The following is a 24,900-nucleotide window of genomic DNA, read 5'->3' on the forward strand; positions in this document are numbered from 1 at the left end:
TGTGCCTCTGTTTATACAACCCAGGATTGTATTAGCTTTTCTGGCTGCTGCTGCACACTGCTGGCTCATGTTTAAGTGATCGTCCACTAGGATTCCAAGGTCTCTCTCACAGTTACTGTTTTTAAACCAGATCTCACCTAATCTGTACTTGTATCTTTGATTTTTCCTGCCTAAATGTAAAACTTTGCTTTTCTCCACATTAAAACTCATTTTGTTGGATAGGGGTTTTTTTCAAAGGAAGAAAAAAAAATCTAAATATCTGATCCATCAAATTTTTCCCTGCAGGCTTATAAGCATAATTTTGTGGTTTATTTATTTATATAAGAAATATTGCAACTTCTGAAACACAGAGTTTAAGGTACTTTGAAACTTCTGTGAAGAAAACAGAATTCTAAGAGTGCAAGCCAGCAGTTCTTTTTTCAACCACTATAAAGCCACTTCAGGAAGCAGTGAGTAAGAAGCCAGACAGAGATAGTTTGTAAACTCAAGGCAATGCTTGATTGATTTCCAGCAATTGCTGTGGTACTATCTTCAGAGTACAAGGACTGCTGATTTTGATTCTCCATTTGGATGAAAAACAACAGACACAAATGGGAGGTGAGGAGGAATAGTGTTATTAGACACCTGCCAGGAACCACATTAAAGCAAGGAGCTCATTGCCAATGAACTGGATTCTTTTGATATTGCTGCTGTTTCTCCTGCTTGCTATTTCAGCCTAATCTGCAACTGTGAACTGTAAAAGGAAGTCCCAGAGTGATCATTATGCCACATGGAAGGAAACCCTAGCTTGTCTAAGCATGCCTGTTGAATTGTTATGTTTAATGTGACAGAAGGGAGGATGTTATTAATTATAGAGTAATTAACTATGCTAAATTACTTTAATTAAAATCCTACTTATTGCTGGCAGGGCTTTCATAAGCCTTATGTGACCCATAGTCTGAACAAGGTTATGACATCCTATTTTGCATAATTTTATGTTCTCTTTCTGAAGGAATTATTTATTTATTTTTAGATCGGGAAGGACAAGCAAATGAATGAATAGTGACAACAGTGGTGAGAAAGGGAATAGATTCGGGGAAGGAAATCTGAGGATTCCTGTTCAAGGCTTTAGTTGTTCCTCTGATTCATTTCCTTAAAGACACTCACTTACATGGTTTAAAAAGTTATACCTCAGTGCTCAACTGCTTTGAAACTCATTTAATTTGGTACTCAACACATTTTGATGAGAAAATTTTATCCCAGTATTGTCGTTTGATTGGCACTCAACACATAAGCTAGAACTTGTTATTGTCAGTTGCCTTGTGACTTGTTACCTTTACCAGCTGAAACAAAGGATGACACATTAGTCAAGTGATAGCTCTTGCCCTGTGTACATCCTCTTGCAGTCTTATCTTAGCTTCTGTGCACATTTTGTGTATTTTTTGTCCTTTTTTTCTCTCATAAGTATAAGTAAAATGACATTTTTATTTTATTTAATTTAAGTCAGTGGTTCTCAACCTGTGGGTCAGGACCCCATTTGGGGTCGAATGACCATTTCACAGGGGTCGCCAAACAACGCAGTCCGCCATTTTTTCCCCCTTTTCCTTAGCTGTGCTACTCCCTTTTATTCTATTGGCTTTTGAAAGCCAATAGAATAGACTCTCTTGAATAGAGTCTAATTCTATTGGCTTTCAAAAGCCAATAGGAATTGTCCAGGCTGTCTCTGCCCTGCTGAGCCCGCCAAAAGTCCCATTCTGCAAACGGTGCTGCAAGTTGTCTGCAGCGAAGGCGAGCTGTCTGGAAGTTTCCACCCCTCCCTGCTGAGCAACTACTAAAAATGTAAGTAAAAGAGGGCCAGGGGTGGGAGGTGGGAGGCCGGCGGGCGCAGGGAGGGTTGCTGGCGCGCGTGGGGCCCGGTGAGTGCCTTACCTCCCTTGGGCTGGGCCAGCTACGCCTCGGCCGCTTGCCAGCTACGCCTTGGCTGGCGCAGGGGGCGGCACCATGTATGCGCACCGCTCCCAGGCAGGGAAAGTCCTCGACTTACAACTGGTTGGGTAGTCCTCGACTTACGACCAGTTGGGTAGTCCTCGACTTACAACCGGTTGGGGGTTGCGGCATTAAAAAGGTTGAGAACCACTGATCTAAGTATTTACTATTTTTTAGCTTTATTCTCATATAAAGCAATGATGTACAACTCAATCTTTTTACATATTGCTTTAAAATGTGCATTATCTTTTGTTTGGCAATGCATTAAATTTATTTACATTATTCCTTATGGGAAAAATTTGTTTGGCTCATCGTTTTTGGTACTCATCATGCCTCCCAGAACCAATTAATGACGATTTCTGTATTATGCAGAAACTCTGCATGAATTGTAAGCTACAGGATTTCTGCTCTGTTTCGCTTAACTGCAAGCACTGAGACATAAATAAATGCATAAATATTACACTGAAATGTACAATAGGCCGGTAAACCCTCTTTACAAACAAAAAGGGCAGTTCACATATGGCTAGTTGAAAACATAGAAGAGGAGATTGTGCTACTTTTTCTACTCCAGATTTACCCTTCAAAGGAACTTTTCTGTCAGTCCTTTGGGATAAACCAGACTAGAAAACCAAAGCTAGGAATGTTAATATAACTTTTATTATAAAATTACAATAACAGAACCTTGTAAGTCTGAATATGCTTCCCCCTCCCTCCCTTTATCTTTGTGAAAATTAGGGACAGTCAAGTCTGACACATTTTCTCAAATTACATTTCTGCCTTGGATCAAAATTCTTTTGTCTGACGATTTCTTCCTCCCATTCCTCAAGGTTATTCCTACTGCCCAGTACATTTTCTGTCTGAAGTAGTAAAGATATAGATGTTGCTTAATCTGAAGCAGCATTGCATCTAGAAATAGCTATATTTCCTGGGATGGTGCCCTATCTCTTGTAGGATTTTTGGTTGAGTGCACATATATTAATTGACTAGAAATGTATATACAGCCTACTAGGTAAAAAGGTACAGTAGCTTGTGTTTTAGCTTGCTATATAATCTGTCTAATTCATTTATGATTCAACAACTGGATTAATGCAATAAACTACATTAAATAAATTATGGGTAAACATTTTGTGCGAATTACAGCCATTGTGTCAAGATCTATTTACTACACAAGGCCTCCATTTACTGTATTATGCTAGGGTCTGACACCTGTGGCATATCAGATTTCCAAGGATATGAGGTAAAATGTAACTTTAAACCCTCTTTTTTCACCAGGATCCTGGTGTGTTGGATGTTCAATGCCCATGATCTCCAGCTGATATCACCATTAGCCATGCTCGGTGGGAATTGGTAACCTGGATTCCAGCATGTTTACAGGTTACCAGATCGAGGGGTATTGACTTGCTAAATATATCATTGGCTATCTGAGTTCAATTCCTTTTTAGAACTATTTTAATTTTTAGGAAGAATTACAGTTTCAAAGAATAGTTGTAGAAGGATTGAATGAATCAGCTTCACTGACCCCAAATTTTTCTTTTCTAATAGAATCCCTTAGACTGAAATGAGAAATGTTTTTTAAGGAATAATCAGCAAGGGAAATAAGTCCCCACTTGCAAATTTGTGATATGTCAATACTTTTGATTTACTATAACAATAAACCACCCATGCCGTGTCTATAATTAAGTGATAGAAAGATTGTTTAAGACAGATATTGCAAAAGCATTGTACCATATCAAGTAGTTTGGTAAGAAACTAGAAATAAATTATTAAGGTTCAGGCAGTGAAGTATTTCTCCAGTATCTGGTGATTATTGGTAATCATGCCCTAAATGTCTGATACAAATTTTGATCAATAAAACAAACATATCCTATTCAGCCCCTTAAAGCAGATCATTACATTTAGGCTCAAAATTTTGATAGCTGGAAATAACTGATGGAATACATACAAAAGTAGCTTGACGAGATTTAAACAGGAATGAGTATAAAATTGCCAGCTAATTAATTATGATTGTGAAGTATTGAATATCAGAGCTGAGTTATCTTTCTGCACAGCTTAATTTGGAGCATTCAAAATGGATCAAGTATAGATAATCCCCAAGAAAACACATTTTTGTCATAAATCATTGAAATAAAAAACATTCTTAGCTAACAGCCAATGATATGGAAAGTGATCTGCATTCCTTATGTTAGCCTGTTGTATTTCAGGAACTGTATTTTACTTCAGCAGATGCATAACAGAGTGGCTAGATGGTTGTATGTTTTAAATTGAAATTAAATGGAGCAGGAGGTAAGGGAGGAGAAAACAGGTTATGCATATAGAAGTTAAATGTAAGACAGTTTACCAGTATTTTATGAATTAATAATTGTAATTATGTTATAAAACTCATATTGTTTGTTGGGACCTTCTGAGATTGCCAGAAACTTTTCTATATATGTGAATGCAGGAATCTCCCATTCAGGGCCCCTTTTTAACTCTCCCATTCCCCATCCCCCAAAATAACAGCCAGTTTGAAGTCTGCCAGAAAATGTCCTAAGAGATCGAAATGCTCTGCTATTACTTTGTTCTTATGCCTTGATGTCAGAATTGTATCCCTTAATTATTTTGCACAAAGCTCCTCCTATCCAGAAGGGTTTGATCAGCAGATGATGGTATAAATCACATTAGAAGAAAATATGTGAAGGTCCCTCTAATGAAATTTATATTCTTCTTAGGGTCTGTCTTTGTACTTAGTGTAGTAGAGCAGCATAGATAACTGGGTCTGTTTCAGGGTTACCATAAATGTAATTTTGTTTATTATTGCTCCCTTATAAAAGCCTACTCAAGTTTCCATGGATGTCTGTATGCAATTATGAGCTGGTCACCCAATATCTGAGAAAGTTCAATGTCAATGTCTAATGTTAGTACAATGACATACTGATCATTGTGAAGATTTTGCCCTCAGAGGTAAGTCTGGAAGTGCTGTTTCCCCACCTGTAAAGGCACATTGGTCTAAACATTAAAATATTCTCTGTGGTAAAATTTGTTCTGATAGCAGCTTTTGTCATTATGCTTATAAAGGCTGTATGTTACATCTCATGTAAAGAAATGCCTCCCTCCTGCTTAATTTTTTAGCTTTCAATCCAGCTAAGCTTGCTTAAAAGAATGTTGTAACTGAGCTGTTACTTGCAATGCCTTTTTGAAAACTGCCCACACACATTTCCCCAAATATTTTCTGCACAATACCTTCAAAAATGGAATATGCTTTTCTATAGCTTCTGACAGGCAGTTGATTCACAAACCAGTTAAAACTTGGGTTCTAACAAATACATTTTTAAAAATCTAGCTCATACAAATATTCCAAAAACCTGTCCCATTTAATTCAAATACGATAATACTTTTAGTTATAAAGTACAATTATCATGGAAAGGAGAAAAAGACCAAAACTAAGATTGAATTTACATTTTGACAATAAGATTTAATGTAGCTAGAAAACAAAACACAACTATATAAGAATTGCTAGAAAGAGGGAACAGAGTATCTATCTAATTTTAAGGAAAAATAAATTTCTATGCCCTAGTATTCTGAAGAACGTTGCATGTTTCTGTTGTAGTCCAAGGACTAGAATTTATTTAATGTCACATAGAAGAGCTACTCCTCTCAGTATCCAATGATCAGGAGATACAGTTGTTCTTAAGTAGATTGCAGTGATATAGGTCAAATCTGTTCTTCTTGGCTTCTTATAAATGGGACAAACATAAAGTTTAGGATCTCTTGGGCCTGTTGTGTTAATTGCAAATATATGTACAACAGGAAGTAAAGTGAAAAGAATCTTTGCAGTAGATTCAGTGAGCTTATTATTACGTCTATCCCATCCAGCTCCATCCAAGTATAATCCATAGATATAAACCCCTTCCTATATAAAAAGAATGAATATTTATTATGTTAGAAAATTATCAGCTTTTACTATTATAACATAACTTGACTGATTTAACCTGTCTGGTATAAAGTATAGTATAATTGGCAAAACCTGAAAAGGGGGAAAAAATACTAGCATAATTTGAGAAAATAAAACAATCTATAATGCTTCTGAATGATAATGAACAATGTTCACATGTTTGTGTTTACTGAAAAGAATTGAAATACTTTTTGGGCTGTGAGATTAAAAGTAGTTTTCTGTCTTATGCTCTATGCACCTTTCTATCTGGGCATGGACTCAGCCTGTATATTCTCTAATTCCCTAATATCTATTTTTCTTAGGGCGGATATATAAATGTAAATCTATTTACTTCAACATCTCTACTTATATCCATATCTGATGTACTTTAACAAAAAAACAATATTATGGAGTCAGAAAAAATGCAGGAACAGAATGCAATAAAAAAATCCTTTGTAGAATCCTATATTTCCTGCAGTCGTCCCCCTTCCCCCTCATGGGGGAGGGACCTTGGAGGAAGTGACCTTGGAGGTCATCTAGTCCAACCCCCTGCTCAGGCAGGAAATCCTATACCATTTCGGACAAATGGCTGTCCAGTCTTTTCTTAAAAACTTCCAGTGTTGGAGCATTCACTGCTTCTGGAGGCAGGTCGTTCCACTGGTTTATTGTTCTAACTGTCAGGAAGTTTCTCCTTAGTTCTAGGTTGCTTCTCTCCTTAATTAGTTTCCATCTATTGCTTCTTGTCCTGCCTTCAGGCATTTTGGAGAATAGCTTGACTCCCTCTTCTTTGTGGCAGCCCCTGAGATATTGGAACACTGCTATCATGTCCCCCCTCGTCCTTTTCTTCATTAAACTAGACATACCCAATTCCAGCAACCGTTCCTTATATGTTTTAGCCTCCAGTCCCCTAATCATCTTTATTGCTCTTCTCTGTACTCTTTCTAGAGTCTCAACATCTTTTTTACAGTATTCCAAGTGTGGCTTTACCAAGGCATTGTAAAGTGGTATTAATACTTCATGTGATCTTGATTCTATCCCTCTGTTAATGAAGCCTACACTGTGTTGACTTTTTGGGGGGGGGCGGCGGGGGCTTTTTTGTTACAGGGATGTCATCTTCCTCTAACTCCCTCCTCTATCTTTGCTACTTTGGTGGTGTAAGATAGGAAAGGAGTATGTTAGGGCTACATAAGTGAAAAACACATGTGCTTTCTTTCTTTTATAGTTCATTTCATTGTTGAAAAATCTAAAGCAAATACAAGGTGGTGCAGCAGTTAGAGTGCATACTGCAGGCCACTTTAGCTGACTGTGTTCAGCAGGTCAGCGGTTCAAATCTCACCGGCTCAAGGTTGACTCAGCCTTCCATCCTTCTGGGGTAGGTAAAATGAGGACCCAGATTGTATGTGTATGTATGTATGTATATATGTATATATATATATATATATATATATATATATATATATATATATATATATATATACACATACATACATACATACATACATACATTGCTTACTGGTGTACACCGCTTAGAGAGTGCTTGCACTTAAAGCGGTATATAAGTCTCATAAATAAATAAATAAATAAAACCAAACATTTTTTTTTAAAAAAATCAGATTAGAATTATTAGAACATAGACGTAGTTTGGAAATTAATGCAAAAAAGGATGTACCCATGATATACTTACAGGAGGGGCTGCAGTGATTTCTTCTTTGATCTGTTTCAGTACTTCATTATGGATGGTCACTGTATCCAAAGCCCAGCCTTTATGAGCTCGTGTAACCTCTTGTCTCATAGCTGTTAGAAACCCTGTAAAAGGGGCCAAAGAATAAGACAAGTTGAACACAATCTTTTTCTTGTATACATTTTTATACTGGAATGTTCTATGGCTAAAATGTTCACATAAAAAAACCACTAAAATATTCAGCCAAAATTCCTAACACAAAATATGGGTAAATAAAAAAAAACACAAGAAAAATAAGAAAAATACAACAAGAGTCCTCAAACTATTGATGATACCAAATTCTGACTTGTATTCTCCTGCAATTATTTATCTTCCTCTTTTGCTTTTCCAAAAAAATCTGTAAATGTCTTTTGTGAATAAAAGAAAGGTGCCAATGAGGGGTAGATAATCCTCTAATCATGACTAGGATAAGAATTTCAAAGGCAATCCTTAAAAGAACATTGTACTTTTAAATCACTTTATGAAATGCAGAATTTTGTTGATTTAGTAATTTCAAGTTGTAATAAAATTCTACATAAAAATGGGGGGGGATCCTTGATAGTGCATGCATATTGACTTTCATTTATATGAAACAAGCTTGTACATGTTAACAGTTTTAGAAAGAATTATATATATTTAATATGTATGGCTTAAATGATGCTCTATTCACTGGTTTTTTTTAAAATAATCAGATAAAGAGAAATGTGACTTTCACATGAATCTAACAGAAATCCTGAACAATAATTTATAATTTATAACCATGCAATTGAAAAAAATTCTTTATATATATTGGATTCCTGCCTCTACTCCTATATGGATGTGATAGAATAAAACAAATGTAATGGAAGAGTTATGCTTTTTAATAGACTAATAAGGCTCCACTCTTGTAACAGAACATATTGTTTATTTTATGTATAATAAATGATATTTACCCTGAGGATTAAAAAATCCAGTCATCCAAAATACATGTGGTCTTCCTTCAAAGATCCAAACACGGAACTGGGAATTTCTCTCTAAAAGTTCAGTAAACCAGAAACCCAGGGTAGAAGAATCCCATGATACACGCTTCCAGAGCTGAGGAATTCGAGCATCATACATGTTATCAAGAGCGTCTCTTAAGTTCTAGAGAAGTAAAAGATTAAACATGTAATGATATATTTGAATAGAAAAAGGCTTTATTTCAGAATGCATAATTATATATAATACTGTACTTAGTTACCTCACTCATAATAATAGTTCCTTCTATGGCTAGTTTAAGGTCAAGGAGGCTGTTTCGGACTATTTTGATAACTTTCTGCATTCGGTCAATTTCTTGGCGAAGAAAAATGTTCATAGAATTAAGGTGGCCCATTTTAATTAAACGAGCTTTTACCTAAATAAAAATAATTAAAAGAAAACAAGTCAATAAAAAAGCATTTAGAATAGCTTTATCCTAAATAAAGAATATTCAAGCAACAGTCTTCCTGTTTACAATACTATATAGGATCTGCCTATATGTTCATGTGCATTAGCACTGTAAACAGCAATTTCCTTCTCCTCTTCCCAGCCAAGTCTACTATAGTTCTCATTTAGTGCTAGAGGCAGAATATCACAAATGACAATAAACCCCATTGATAATAACTCTGATACCTTGATAATGAACATATTTTGCTCTTTGATGGTACACCAGTTTGAAATGCAACCTCACTCTTACAAGAGGGCTGGCCTAAATTAACTTTGAATATTTATTTGGTGAGCTGTTGTGAAAATATTTGTAGGAAATCATGTGAATATGTGAGAATAAAGACAGTAGATGATGAAAAGCAAATTAAGAGTTCAATCCAGAAATTGATCATGCTTTATCAACACAGAAGAATATTTGTAGCTCAGGGTTGAAATGAGGTGCACTGATGTTACCTACTTTGGGTAATGAAACACCTTCAAGAAAAGAACCAAGCTCAGAGATTATGCTTTGTTTTAACAGAAAGAAGCATTATAATGCTACTGCAAAACCAAGTGTATCTTTAGAACTCAAGTATTCCTGTATGTATTCAAATAGTTAGCAAATTTCATGAAGTAATTCTATGCAGCCACCATGAATTCTAATGGAGAATGTTTGTGAGCTACCCTCAGTGGAATGTGCCTTAAATCAGTAGACATTATGATCCTCTAAGCTCAGATATATAATGGAAATGACCATCCAGTTAGTGGAAGGCAATGCAATTATTGTATTCTTATGTTTATTTAAGATTTGTAAGCCATTGTTGCAGCAATGCAAGTAACCATTAAATTTTGAGAAATAAGTATGGTAACTAATAACAGTAAATATGTACTACATTTAATAAAGCTATGTTTTTTCTTTAAGCAAGAGGAGAAATTACAACTTTAATATTTGTCTTATTCTTTCATATTTCTTCTGAGTGAATCTTTATAGCATCTTTTCTCATTGCTCTTCAGCTCCTCATTGGAGTTTTAAAAGGCAGGACAGATGCCCCAATATTTGCAGCATCTTGACTATAAATATGAAAATTTATTTGTTTGCAGTTATTATAATCTAGGGATGCACATGACCTTTGATGTGAAATATGGAATCAAGGAAAACATTCTCATTGGTAAATGATTAGCTAATAATTTTTCCTTCAGGTAGAGTAATTAGATACATATACAATGAAATTCAGATTTTAACATCATAAAGGGACTCATTTTCTCCTTATGTAGCACCTGAGAATTTCTTCTAACAGCAGATTTAGAGTCTAGCTAAAGCAAGATGGGTGCATGTCAGGAAACTATTCTCTAAAAAATAAAAGTCCTATTCAGGTGTATTGGAAGTAGAGGGTTAAAAAGCAGGACAAAGCATTTCATTGTCCATTCATTCATTCATTCTGAAGTAGAACTTTATTCTAATATTATTTCCTGATATTATCATGCAATAACATCTTTTTCAGTGACCGGAGGTGGGGAGGACAGGATCACCTCAGCAAGACATTCCTTTTTAAAAAATTGAAAAGTGTTTTCAAAAACACATATTAAGAAAAGAAGCAGCTTTGAACAGACACCAGTGAATGAGAAACAAAAGGAGGGATCGGTTTTGAAATTATTTGCCCTCAAAGCTGCCCCTTTTGCCTCTTCTTCATTAACATTTAGTGCAGCCCTAGGAAAGTGATTTTAGCTCTTTTTAACCCAAGAATTATTCGAAGAGATATAAATAACGAGTAGTTGAGAATCACCAGCTGTAGACTTTTTAATAAGACAAGCCCCTTGGAATTAAGATACTAAGAGCTTTGAAAATGCATATTTAATGTCAGGCTTTCAGCCAAGCAATGCCGAAAGCATATTTAAAAACAAGGTAATGCTGTCCTATGGAAATCCCTCAGAAGAATAAATATATGGTCCAAGGTAAGTCAAATACAGTGTTCCCTAAATTATTGCAAGCCATACTGTTCAGGGTCTGAGACTACTAGAAAACAGACCAAGCCATTATAGCCCCAATTTCATGCTCTACAATTATGGTATTTTAATTTTGTTTGCTGCTCAGAGTCATTTGCTGAGAAGGGTGGCCATATAAATTGGATCAATCAATAAATAAATACATAAAAAAATAAATTACAATGAGGTTCTTTTGTTGGAATGCAACATTTCATTTTGTCCAAAGACATCATTTTGCATTTTGCCAAGATGATTGCCAACAAAATATAGTTTGAATAATTGCTGTATTATTTATATGATCCTCTGGCAAAATTGAAAGAGCTGCTCCATACAGTCCATACAGCTATTTGGATAATTTCCAGAACCCACCCCCCACTTCTCATACTTGATGACAAAGAAGATAAAGCCAGGGTGATATTTATTTATTTTCCTATTGTAAAATATATTGAATGATACCATAAAACTCACACCCTCCCCCCAAATTTTAACTCTATAGCATCACACAACCATGATAATTCTATGGCCCTCAGGGGCAAGTGTGGATCTTGACTAGAAAAAGAATTGCCCAATAGCATGTATGAAATTGACACACACAAGAAGGGGTTGAGAAGAGAATTTCCTTTCAGCACTCTTAAACAATGCAAGAAATTTACCACTATGGATCAGTATTTTCATGCTTATGTGTACTGTAGAACAATTACCTCATGGGGTACATAATCAGGGGGCAGTTTCTCAAGCATATCTTCAGCTAGTCTATATACAATAGCTTCTCGAGTTTCTCCTACTCCACCTCCACTTTCTTTTGGTTGAATATTGGTAATAGTGTTCAAGACATCAGCTGCTGTGTTACTCTGGTATCTGAAAGGAATATTAAATGGTATGTAATAAAGTGAGAAGATGTAAGTTGTCAAATAGGATTGCTATAAATAACCCACAATAAAAAGCCACAGACAATTCAATTGATTCCTGCTATTTCTGGGGGGAAAGATAACAAATTCATTAAACTGAAGATGATCAAACCATGATTGGTCATGACATTTGAATGTAACCAGGAAATGGCTTTTGTATATTTCTGAGTATTTAAAACAGGCAAGGCCAACTAACAGCTCATAATATGAAACACAATTTTGATTATTAGTTTAAAAACCACAGCTGTGTTCATGTATAATACTAAGCACTTTGTTGACCTATCTCAGCAGGCTTGTCTTCTATCTTTTCCCTTACCATCTCCTCATTCTCTTTTCTGAAAAGGAGGGGAGGAACTTGGAAACTTTTAGTTAGGCTAACTTTCAGGTTTGAGTTTGTGAGGCCCTGAACTGCTTTGGAGTTTTTGAGAACAATTTGTTATTCTTGACCAGATTGTCTTCAAGATCTACAGGTAGTAAACATGTGCTCTGTATACAAATTCAGCATTGCTTTGAAAATATTTTTAAAGCACAGGGAGATATTACTGCTCCAAATGGGCTTTCAGTTTTTTAAATTTTAAAGCAGAAAATCTGAGGTAAAGGAAAGGACCTACGGAGAAAAATCTAAAGCTTCTGTAGATTCCCCAAACGGTTAGATGCTAGTCTCTCGAACTAGAAATGTCATTTACTTCCTTCAGTATATTGTTCTTTAAGTATGCATGGTGGATGGAATTCTCAACTCATACAGCAAACTACTTTTTAAAAAAGCTGCTGCATGAAGAGTTTCCTAGCATTCCAAATGAGGTTATTGAGAAACTGATGTGGAATTAGCTAATAGAGAATGCTTAAAGAAACAGATTATCTGTAAGCGAGCTGCACATGTTCCCAGTTTCCTTCTGGGCAAAATTCAAGTAGCTAGTTATTACCTTGAAAGCCTTGCATGGCACGGGGCTGCCTTTCCCCAAGGACATTTGCCTGCCCTATCAGATTTAAAAGGGCGGGCATGTTCCTAAGGCCTTCCCTTAGGATTTAAGATGAGTGCCATTTCCCTGACAGCCTCTTTTCTATGGATCACCATTTCTCTGAGATTTTGCATGCCCCCACACTTTTAACCTAAAAAACACTTAAGAACTGTCTTTCCCCCCAAATGCTAGGATAGGGCAAGAACTTGTGCATTGATGGGAAAGTTTAGCTGTAGTTCCAGGTCTTTTGGTTTTAATGTTTTTATTATAGATACATATTGTTTTTTTTAGTTGCAAGCCACCCAGGCTTCGGTACAATATGGGCAGCTATATAAAAGCTTTAAATAAATAAATAAAATGATTATCACTGACTGTCAATTACAATCCAACCCTTACCAAAATGCTCATGTTCTGATTACCACACCTTTGGACTGTTGCAATTTATATGGGATTATGTCTGAAGATATATCAGAAACTGCAACCAATACAGAAGGTGGTGGCAATGCTACTAACTGAAGAAATACACTGTTATAGAATTCTACCTGTTGTTTAGGTTGCTGCACTATCTGCCAATACCGGTAGTTTTCTGTACCAAGTTCAAAGTGTTGGGTATTACCTATAAAACCTTATGTAGTATATCAGGAATTGTTTTTCTAAGCATGCTTTGATATCCAGTCTGGTCATCTATTGAGAAACTGCCTCTCTTGCGACAGCTATGGCTTGGGATGAAATGTCAGGTTTTCTTGGTAGTCGTTCCGATACCCTGGGATATGCTGCCTTTGGATCAGCATAGAACATAGAGTCATAGGGCTAGAAGGGACTCTAGAAGTTTTCTGGTTCAACCCTCTGCTCGAGGCAGGAGCCTTGAAGGACAGTTGCTAAGTCTTTCCTTTTGCTTAAAATAGACCCTCGGGCCATACTACAGTGATGATGCAACTGTTATGTCATAGTTTTTTTTTCTTTATGCCTTTTCTTTCTTTCTGGGAGATGCCAGATATACAAGTTGGTTTTAGAAAAGACCAAGGAATTATTATTATTATTATGGATCATCGCACAGTCAGCCAGATGTTCTGACTGGATTTGGCATTTTGTCTACCTATCGAGTCCTTACCCAGGACCTGGGATAGGCAGATGTGGATGTTTGATGGTATTACAGATATCGTCGCAGGATGGAAGCAGTTCCTAGTAAGGCCGCCTTTTGCAATTGACTAATAGCGAATTTGTCAATGCCAATGGTGTTCAAGTGGTGCTCCAGTTGTTTTGGGATTGCACCCAAGGAGCCTATTACTATTGGTACTACCCTTGCTTGCTTTTGCCACAGTCTTTCTATTTCTATTTGTAGGTCTTTGTATTTTGTTATCTTCTCCAGTTCTTTCTCTTCTATTCTGCTATCTCCAGGCACTGCCACGTCCACTATCCAGACTTTTTTGTCTTTCTTATTGACAATTTTTAAGTCTGGGGTGTTATGTTGCAGGTGCTTGTCTGTTTGAATTCTGAAGTCCCAGAGCAGTTTAATTTTATCATTTTCTATGACTTTCTCTATTTTATGATCCCACCAGTTTTTGCTTACAGGCAAATGATATTTTTTGCAGATCTTCCAATGCCCCATTGTTGCTACTTTGTCATGCCGCTGCTTGTAGTCAGTCTGTGCAATCTTCTTGCAACAGCTTACCAGGTGGTCCACTGTTTCTTCAGCTTCTTTGCATAGGCGGCACTTACTGTCTGTTGCTGTCTTCTCAATTTTGCCTTGATATGCATTTGTCCTTAAGGCTTGGTCTTGTGCAGCCAGAATTAGTCCCTCGGTCTCTTTCTTCAATTTTCCTGCTCTTAGCCATTGCCAGGTCTTGTTATTATCTGTTTTCCCAGCTATTTTTTTAATGTATTGGCCATGTAGTGCTTTGTCTTCCCATGCCTCTATTCTGTTCTTCATTTGGTCTTTCTTGTAGGCCAGTTTGGTCTCTCCAGTATTCAGTAAGCCTTCCTGATATACTAATTTCAGTGCATCTTCATCATTATTATTATATTATTATCATTCATCGCACAGTCAGCCAGATGTTCAGACTGGATTTGGCATTTTGTCTACCTATCGAGTCCTTACCCAGGACCTGGGATAGGCAGATGTGGATGTTTGATGGTATTACAGATATCGTCGCAGGATGGAAGCAGTTCCTAATAAGGCCGCCTTTTGCAATTGACTAATAGCGAATTTGTCAATGCCAATGGTGTTCAAGTGGTGCTCCAGTTGTTTTGGGATTGCACCCAAGGAGCCTATGACTATTGGTACTACCCTTGCTTGCTTTTGCCACAGTCTTTCTATTTCTATTTGTAGGTCTTTGTATTTTGTTATCTTCTCCAGTTCTTTCTCTTCTATTCTGCTGTCTCCAGGCACTGCCACGTCCACTATCCAGACTTTTTTGTCTTTCTTATCGACAATTTTTAAGTCTGGGGTGTTATGTTGCAGGTGCTTGTCTGTTTGAATTCTGAAGTCCCAGAGCAGTTTAATTTTATCATTTTCTATGACTTTCTCTATTTTATGATCCCACCAGTTTTTGCTTACAGGCAAATGATATTTTTTGCAGATCTTCCAATGCACCATTGTTGCTACTTTGTCATGCCGCTGCTTGTAATCAGTCTGTGCAATCTTCTTGCAACAGCTTACCAAGTGGTCCACTGTTTCTTCAGCTTCTTTGCATAGGCGGCACTTACTGTCTGTTGCTGTCTTCTCAATTTTGACTTTGTATGCATTTGTCCTTAAGCTTGGTCTTGTGCAGCCAGAATTATTCCCTCGGTCTCTTTTCTTCAATTTCCCTGCTCTTAGCCATTGCCAGTTTTATTTATTATCTGCTTTCCCAGCTATTTTTTCATGTATTGGCCATGTAGTGCTTTGTCTTCCCATGCCTCTATTCTGTTCTTCATTTGGTCTTTCTTGTAGGCCAGTTTGGTCTCTCCAGTAGTTAGTAAGCCTTCCTGATATACTATTTCAGTGCATCTTCATCATTGTCTTCAGATATTCTTCCAAAGCATTTTTCTTCTTCAACATCTGATGTACTTGTAGCATTCACGCCCACCTATTTGCTTGGTAGATAAAGTCTATCAATGTCACTGCGTGGATGAAGGGCATGATTCATTGTCATTATTTTTCTGGTCTGCCTATCCATTGCTTTTAGTTCTGCTTGAGTCCAGTCCACTATTCCAGCTGTGTACCTAATGACTGGGATTGCCCAGGTGTTGATTGCCTTTATGGTATTTCCTCCATTGAGTTTGGACTTTAAGATCTTCTTCACTCTCTTGATGTATTCACCTCTAATCTTTTTCTTGACTTCAGTGTGCTTGATGTTGTCAGCTTGAAGGATACCCAAGTATTTGTAGTAATCTTCCTCATCCAGACTCTTAATGTTATTTTCGTGGGGCATCTTGATTCCTTCAGTTTTCACTATTTTTCCTTGTTTGATAGTAAGTGTGGCACATTTGTCCAAGCCAAACTCCATTACAATATCTTGGCTATATATACGGACAGTGTTGAGCAGCGATTCTATTTCAGATGATGTTTTTCCATACAGCTTCAGATCATCCATGTAAAGGAGGTGGGATAGTCTGGCAGATGTTTTTGATGTTTGATAGCCATGTCCTGAGTTATTCAGTATTGTTGACAGAGGAAACAGTGCAATAACAAATAGTAATGGTGATAATGAATCTCCTTGAAATATTCCTCTCTTGATATTAACCTCTCCCAGCTTCTCACCATTGATCTGCAACTGTGTCTTCCATTGTGCCATCGATTTTCACAAATATTCTGATGTTTCTACTGACTCCTGTTATTTCTAGGCACTTGATTATCCAGTCATGTGCAGAGAGTCAAATGCCTTTTTGTAGTCAATCCATGCCACATTCAGGTTGGTCTTCCTTTCTTGCAGTTTTCCAAGATCATTTTGTCTATTAGGAGTTGATCTTTTGTTCCTCTGCTATTGGGGCGGTTTCCTTTCTGCTCAGGTGGAAAGAGATTGTTTTCAACTAGATGCTGTTGTACTGCATCAGCTACCACACCAGTTAGTAATTTGAAAGTTGTTGGTAAGCAGGTAATTGGCCTGTAGTTACCTGGTGTTGCCCCTTTGCTGGATTTTTCATTATTAGGTAGGTTTTCCCAGTTTGTTAGCCACTTTTCAATTTCTCCTCCTTGTAGTATATTGTTGAATTGCTTGGCAATGAGTGGGTGTATAACAGTTAGATGTTTCAACCAAAACCCATGCAGTTCATCTTCACCTGGTGCTGACCAATTTTTGATTTTCTTTGCTCTTTTTTCTACCATTTTTGTTGTTATTACTAGTTCTTTCATTTCAACTTCTGTTTTATTTGCATCCACCTCTTTTAACCAAGCCGCATCCTTGTTGTATTTCTTTGGGTTATCCCATATCTGCTTCCAGAACTGCACTGTTTCTTCCTTGTCAGGTACTGACTGATTCTTTGCAGTTTCTCCATTGATGGATTGGTAGAAACGTTTCTGATTGGATTGAAATTGGAGGTTCTGCCTATAGTTTGCAATTCGAGCTTCATATCTACTGATTTTCCTGGCTATAGCTGTTATTTGTTGCTTTATTATTTCCAGTGCTTCCTTGATCTTCCTTGTTTCTAAGTGGTATTTCTTTGATTAGGTATTCTTTGGTCTTCTTGTTCTTCAGCTTCTTTTCTTTCATCTGTTCTAGCTTCTTGCATGTGATCTTAACTTGCTGATCTTATTTTCTAGTCTAACCTTCCATTTTTGTGGTGCACTGTTTGTTTGTTTGTTTTTTGTTGATTTTGCATCCCAGTATTCTGTTATAACTGCAGCTGTGCTGTACATTAGTTGGTTTGTTTCTTGCAGTGAATTGGTGCTTATACTTGATATTGCAGTATTTGCATCTTTTAATGCTTGTGCTAGCTGTTTCTTTGGAACAAGCTTCAATGCAGGTAGCCTTATTCTGTTTTTTTGTGCTGTTCTAGATGCTCAGTTATTCTTTGTTTCAATTCTTTTATTTCTTTAGTTAGAGGGTTTTGTTCTTCCTGAGGTAGAGGTGCCTGGTTTCCAAATGAGAACAGTTGTATATCTCTACTGGATTCTTTCACTGCCAACCATTATTATTATTATTATTATTATTATTATTATTATTATTATTATTATTATTATTATTATTATTATTATTATTATTATTATTATTATTATTATTATTATTATGGATCATCGCACAGTCAGCCGGATGTTCAGACTGGATTTGGCATTTTGTCTACCTATCGAGTCCTTACCCAGGACCTGGGATAGGCAGATGTGGATGTTTGATGGTATTACAGGTATCGTCGCAGGATGGAAGCAGTTCCTAATAAGGCCGCCTTTTGCAATTGACTAATAGCTAATTTGTCAATGCCAATGGTGTTCAAGTGGTGCTCCAGTTGTTTTGGGATTGCACCCAAGGAGCCTATGACTATTGGTACTACCCTTGCTTGCTTTGCCACAGTCTTTCTATTTCTATTTGTAGGTCTTTGTATTTTGTTATCTTCTCCAGTTCTTTCTCGTCTATTCTGCTATCTCCAGGCACTGCCACATCCACTATCCAGACTTTTTTGTCTTTCTTATCGACAATTGTTAAGTCTGGGGTGTTATGTTGCAGGTTATGTTTTATTATTATTATTATTATTATTATTATTATTATTATTATTATTATTATTATTATTATTTCTGACACACCCTGAATAATTGAGAAAGTCAAATACCAAAAATGTCAGTATGTATTTCATTGATTATAAAAAAGGCCTTTGATTGTGTTGATCATGTCAAGCTGCGGAAAGGGCTCAGAAAAAAATGAGAATCCCAGAACATCTCATTGCCCTTATTAAAAACCTATATACAAAAAGTCACAATATGATGGCAACGTAGTGAGGCAAGGATGTATGCTCTCTCCGTATTTATTCAACCTGTACTGCAGAATATATATTGAGAAAAGTTGGAGTGTAAGAAAATGAACATGATTTTTAAAACTGAGGAAAGAAACATTAAGAGCCTGATATTATTCTGATAACTGAAAATATGAATGATCTACAAATTCTCATAATGAAAGTCATGGAACATAGTAAAAAAGAAGGACTAAATATAAACAAAGTGTTTGAACTTTAATGGTAATGCAACTGAGGCATTTTAGTTAATTTTTAACAATCCCCACATATTAAGAATGAACATTCTGTAAATTATATAATTCATTACAGAATTAAATGAATTATAAGGAGACAAATTTCATAGACTGATTATATCCTACAATAAGCTGTACAATTTTTGAAGTTAAAAATAAGAAATAACCTGGTAAGGGTAAAAAGATGCTCACATGCATTTTATTTCTATTTGAAACTGCTTAACGGATGAGGGTGAAAATTTGTTTTTAAACGAGAAGCATTTCCTGAGACACTGAAAATTATTACTTTTCTTCCAATTTGTTTAATCTATGTTCTGTTTGGAGAAGTGTCAATCAGATCACTTAATATATTAAGGTGGGATAAAGATGCTGTTGAATTGTATGCCTGAAATATTTGAGAAATGCTTTATGTTTATAGCACAATCACACTGATTATACTTTTCAATAGCTATACTAATTTATAGCACAATCTTGTGCATGTGATTCCAACAGAGCTCAGTCCAGATTTATTTATTTATTTATTTATTTATTTACAAATATTTATATGCCGCCCAATCCCAAAGGACTCAGGGCGGCGTACAAGGTTAAAAACAGTCATAAAAGAATAAAATAATCCAGTCATACCGCGAGTCCGATCATATCCCGGCCCCCCGGGGACATCAGCCCCAGGCCTGCCAGAACAGGAGAGTTTTAACGGCTTTCTTAAAGGCCGGCAGGGTGGGAGTAGTTCGAACCTCGGGGGGGAGTTGATTCCACCAGGTCGGAGCCACCACAGAAAAGGCCCTTCCCCGAGGGCCCACCAGCCGACATTGTCTGGCCGACGGGACCTGAAGGAGGCCCAATCTATGGGACCTCACCGGTCTCTGGGAGCTGTGCGGCAGAATGCGGTCCTGTAAGTAACCTGGCCCTATGCCATGAAGGGCTTTGAAGGTGATAACCAACACCTTGAATTGCGTCCGGAGACCCACAGGAAGCCAGTGCAGCTCGCGGAGGATAGGTGACATGTGGGGTACCTTGGCACGCCCACAATCGCTCTCGCGGCTGCGTTCTGAACCAACTGCAGTCTCCGAACGCCCTTCAAGGGTAGCCCCATGTAGCGCGCGTTACAGTAATCCAGTCTTGAGGTGACAAGGGCATGAGTGACTGTGAGTAAAGCCTCCCGGTCCAAATAAGGCCGCAACTGGTGCACTAGGCGAACCTGTGCAAAGGTCCCCCTGGCCACAGCCGATAGATGTTGTTCCAAATTTAGCTGTGAGTCCAGGAGGACACCCAAGTTGCGTGCCTGCACTGAGGGAGGTAAATTTGCCCCCCCCCCTAGGACTAAAGATGGACCATCCAGTTGGCCTTTGGGAGGCAAGACCCAGAGCCACTCGGTCTTGTCAGGGTTGAGTCTATGTGCATGAGCTTGAATCTTTAATCTTTAGGAAGTCAAGGAAAGCTTCCTTAAATTTTGCATTTATTCAGACTCTGAAATTCCCAGTAAAATGTCCTGTGTTACTAAAATTATTTTTAAAAAATTTGAATATCAACTTGTTAGATCAACTTACGTTATGTCTGCATTAGGGTGGAGACCAAAGACTTCAGGACTATCCATGGCGGGGAGAGTTGAAATGTAGTCTTGATATTGCTCAAGAGTTTTGCAAACTGGGATTTTATATCCAGTGTAAAAACAGAAAGTGCTTTCAAACATCTTCTCACTGAACCAGACCTATACAAATTAATGGTGAAAAGTTAACAGTTAAGTATATGATTCAAGTAGAAAAAAAGAAATCAGTTACTTATTAGAGTCAAACTATAGGTGTACATCAGGACTGTTAATTGACTATTAATGATTTGGGAATTTCCCTCTTAAAACAAAAACCTATGAAAAAGGCATATTCTTCAATCTAGCTATAAGGATCTGATAATATATTGATCTTAAGAGAAATACAGCATCCAAAATTAATAAGCTTTAATTTTCTAGCAACTGTGGTTCCAAGTTTTAGGAAATGTTTAGGCAAGGTAACCTAAAGGATCCACTTTCTTTTTGTTTCCATTGTCCACTCCTTTGGCACTGGCCCAAACTTCCTTCAAGGAGAAGGCAAAATAAAGAAAATTTTCCAGTTGTATATAGAGAGCAGGTGAACCAGCATTAGCAGTGAATGGAGGAAGAGAACAGGGCCAGGAGGAAACAAAGGCTGGCATCGGTTCTTGTGTGACATTAGGAGTTCTGTTAGATGTCCAGCAAAACCTTGTTTCCAGAAGATGTATTTCTTACAGTGACTTATTTTCTTACCCTTGCAAAGCAGTTAAGAAGACGCTTATCATAATCATCAGTGACTCTGCCTCCATACTGTACTTCACCAATCATGTATCGGACTGTGCTCCAAGATATTCCCTAGGTAAAATGTGGAAAATGGAAAATAAAAAATATGTCTCAGAAATCAAGTTTTTAGTCCTAGTCTTTTGTCACAAACCTCTCTCTTGCATAAGTTTGCACTCTGTTTATAGCAGGGATCTGGGATTTTATCAAAGTGCAAGGCTTGGATTTTCACCAACTGTTCTTTTCCTCTTGATATATCACCCAAATTTTCATCAATCCAGATAGATGAAAATGGTTAACAAAAAGTCATTTGCCAATTTGCTTTGGTATATATTACAATATTAATTGCATGTATTATAAATGTATTGTGGAAATGCTAAATGGCTGTCTAAAATATAAATGGTGTTTCCTTGTCTTTAAGCAATTGTTTAATGTATGATCCATCTTGTGCAGATATTCATACAAAATTCAGTGGTGTACTGCATCATATATTGCTACTTTGGCTTCAGTTTTCATTATTTGGCAAGGCATTTTCTTCCTCTTTTGTTATACAATCTAGGAAAACTAAAAGCACATATGAGCTTTGTGAACTAAAGTGTTGTCTGTATAGTAATGCCAGCGAAAGTAAACAAACTGAGCTCTTAAGTTAGCTCTAGTTGTGCAAGTAAGTGTATTTGAACCCTAGTAACAATAATATTGTGCAGATTACAGTACTACTGGGAGGCTAAAACCACTCTGTATAAGATTACCAGCTCGTTGCACTCTCTTGGCTCTTGGCAAGGCAGTGTGGGAGAATAGAAGGCCTCTTACACACTCTGGATTATACACTCTTCTGAGAAAAGACTCAGCTTCAGAAGAAAGAGATGCGTGCATTTGAATTTATATTACTATACTGTAGGAAGCCCCTTCCAGAGAAGGAAATATTTTGGGGAATATTAAAAAGGCAGAATATTATATTTCCCCAAAGGATCTTAAAGGCAGAAAAGCAGGCCCAGTTTTTCTTAATAGCGCCAGGCAGAAACTAAGCAGGCCAGCTCTGTAGAAATACAGATTTGATAATCCCATTCAGAAAGACTGAGACCCCATTCATGAGCAAATACTAGCAGGCAGAAGCCCATTCAAGACAAAATATTTTGAAATCCCTTGCAGCAAAACTGATAGCTAACAATAGCAGAGTGATAGAATTAGAACCAGCAACCCCTCTCACTCAAAAAATCGAACACAGGACATAGCCATCAGCCACTGTCCCAGGGAAGCAGAACATGACCTTTAGGACATAATAGAATTAACCCACCACTGTCAGAATACCAAAAAGGCACAAAGAACCTCAGGTTAAAGTTCATGCCACAGGAACAAATCCAAACACAAAAGCCCAAGAAGGTATAAAAATCCACTATTCCCAGCTCCATGTGGTCAGCTGCCCTACAGCCATATTTCTGTATGGTTCTAAAACTCAATAAAGAACCTTCTTTCTAAACAGCCTCCATTTTGTTTATTCCCAGCTTGGACTGGACCCTGATGAAGATTTTTCTTTCAATAATACGCAGCCAAGGAATGTTTCATTTTCTTATGCAACATGATCAGAAATACATTTTCCTCTTTCCTTCATCTGTATTTCTGCATTCTTTTAATGCCCTTCCCTCTATTGCCCAAAGTGTGCATTTTGATTCTGAGGGACATACTTCTGAAACTTTATCCTCCTGTCTATTTTAGCTGTGCAGTGTGGAAGTACTGACCTTTGGCTGGGTAATAGTCCTGCAATTCAAAGCACATTTCTCCTCATAATTAAACACTATGCTATATTTTAAAAAAGCATGTATGCATAGTTCAAATTCATTTTGTAAAAATGGAAAAAAATTCTGAAAATAAATACACAAGCAATTTTGACATGTAAGAATTTTGCTCATACCGAAGGACTATGGTTCTGCGTATGAAATGTTCAAATTAAGATATTTTTACAATACAATGTAAGGTAGCAGAAGATCAGTAGTGATAGAAATGGAAGAGTGGCTTTTGACTTGCATTGCACTGGATCTGCTAAGAAATTAGCTAAGCCAGTTCTGCCAACTTTTAATTAAACTCCATTCCACACACTCCTCCCTGATCCCAGCTCCTGATACCGCCAGGAGATTTTTTTTTCTGCAAAAGCTTTTCCACAATTCTTGTCACATAAAATAGTCATTTGAGACACAGGGAGCTGAGAAGTGAAGTGTAAACCCAAAATGACTCTTCTGTCTGAATTTTCATCTATATCAGTAACAAAGTTGCATCTCTAGTGAGCCTCAGAAGCCTGTGAAATTTTTATCCCATTTAAGATACATAACTATTTGGCAGCACTTCTAAGTACAAATTTGTAGATACTTACTTTCTTAATGTCACATTCATCCAAATGATTCTGTATAAATTGAACACTGGCTGTGAAGTCAGCAGAATTGAATTCATAGGGAATATTCCAGCCCAAAGGACCAAATTTTCGCCTTTCCTTAGTATAGAAAATATATAACAAGTAGGAATTTATTTAGATTTATGAATGTATACATATTTTGCTTTTTCATTAATAATAATTTGTTTAACAACATCCAATGTCCATGTTAGAGCAATATCGTTATTAATCTTTCTCAGTATATAGCTCTGATAGATTTTGATTTTTTTCATGACCAGCACAATCTTTTGTTTTAAAAAAATGCAAATTCCATTACTGACATTCACATTAATATAGCAAACTATTTATTATATAGATAGAAATTTTCTTTCTGTGAAAAGCTTATGTAGCATAATATATGTATATTCAAATGGAAATAATCCAAAATTCAGTGTACTGTGACAAGTGAACATGGCATATCTCCCCAAATTCTATTCATACAATAAGACAAAGAGTTTTAGTCTTTTTAATTTATATTTTTTTCTACAAAAGATATAAGAAATAATAGTATTACTATTACAATATTATTTAAGTGTTGTGCTTGATTAAACTATAAATGAGGAACAGGGAAATAATAGGGCTACCAGTACAGCTAGATACAATAACATTTTTAAGCTGTCACCAGACTTTTGGAAATGAAGGATGAGTTTGCAACATATGGCCTTCATGTGCTGTGAGGCATACAAAGCTTGTAGGCCTCAATGAGTTACCAGGATGATTTATTATGGAAAGATTCTATTAGGCACAAAATGTGCTCTCTGTCTGTAATACCTGGACAGTAGAGTGCAAGAAGGCAACGGTATAAAGAAGAGGTTTCCACATAGGCATATTGCTGACATCAAGCAAGTCTTGATTTATCCCAGAAAACGTTCTCTTCAAACCAGCTCGTACACCTTGTGGAGGTTCATTGGTGAATTTTATTGAAGTCTGGCATAACATGAAAAAAGGGTTTATTATTTCTGATTCCAAAGGAGTCATGCCACACGGTTTTGAAAAATGAAGGACAGGGCACATCATTTAGAAAATGATGCTGTTTCATCAAGTCCACAAATACAACAAAATGTAGTAATCATCACCTCCTCTCCCCTTTCCATGAATAGCAACTTCGGCTAGACACCCACCTTTGATTCAGATCAGAATGCTTTAATCCATGT

General features: G+C 36.8%; 1 protein-coding gene across 1 annotated transcript in view; it reads right to left on the reverse strand.

Annotated features, from left to right (window-relative positions):
• Positions 1-5,412: 5,412 nt before the first annotated feature.
• The window catches only part of LOC120305367 (dynein heavy chain 8, axonemal), an 89,054-nt gene continuing 69,566 nt past the window's right edge, over positions 5,413-24,900 (reverse strand). The window contains exons 45-53 of the mRNA XM_039337109.1: positions 24,518-24,673; positions 23,690-23,806; positions 21,298-21,399; positions 20,570-20,730; positions 11,702-11,858; positions 8,815-8,967; positions 8,528-8,717; positions 7,560-7,681; positions 5,413-5,854 (exon numbers count right to left, since the gene is read on the reverse strand). Coding sequence (XP_039193043.1) covers positions 5,567-5,854; positions 7,560-7,681; positions 8,528-8,717; positions 8,815-8,967; positions 11,702-11,858; positions 20,570-20,730; positions 21,298-21,399; positions 23,690-23,806; positions 24,518-24,673 — 1,446 coding nt within the window. The 3' untranslated portion in view covers positions 5,413-5,566. The remainder of the gene's footprint in view (positions 5,855-7,559; positions 7,682-8,527; positions 8,718-8,814; positions 8,968-11,701; positions 11,859-20,569; positions 20,731-21,297; positions 21,400-23,689; positions 23,807-24,517; positions 24,674-24,900) is intronic.

The sequence above is a fragment of the Crotalus tigris genome, unplaced genomic scaffold (assembly GCF_016545835.1).
Source record: "Crotalus tigris isolate CLP2741 ecotype Arizona unplaced genomic scaffold, ASM1654583v1 scf7180000017668.6805642782:7212621, whole genome shotgun sequence".
In the NCBI taxonomy this organism is placed as follows: domain Eukaryota; kingdom Metazoa; phylum Chordata; class Lepidosauria; order Squamata; family Viperidae; genus Crotalus; species Crotalus tigris.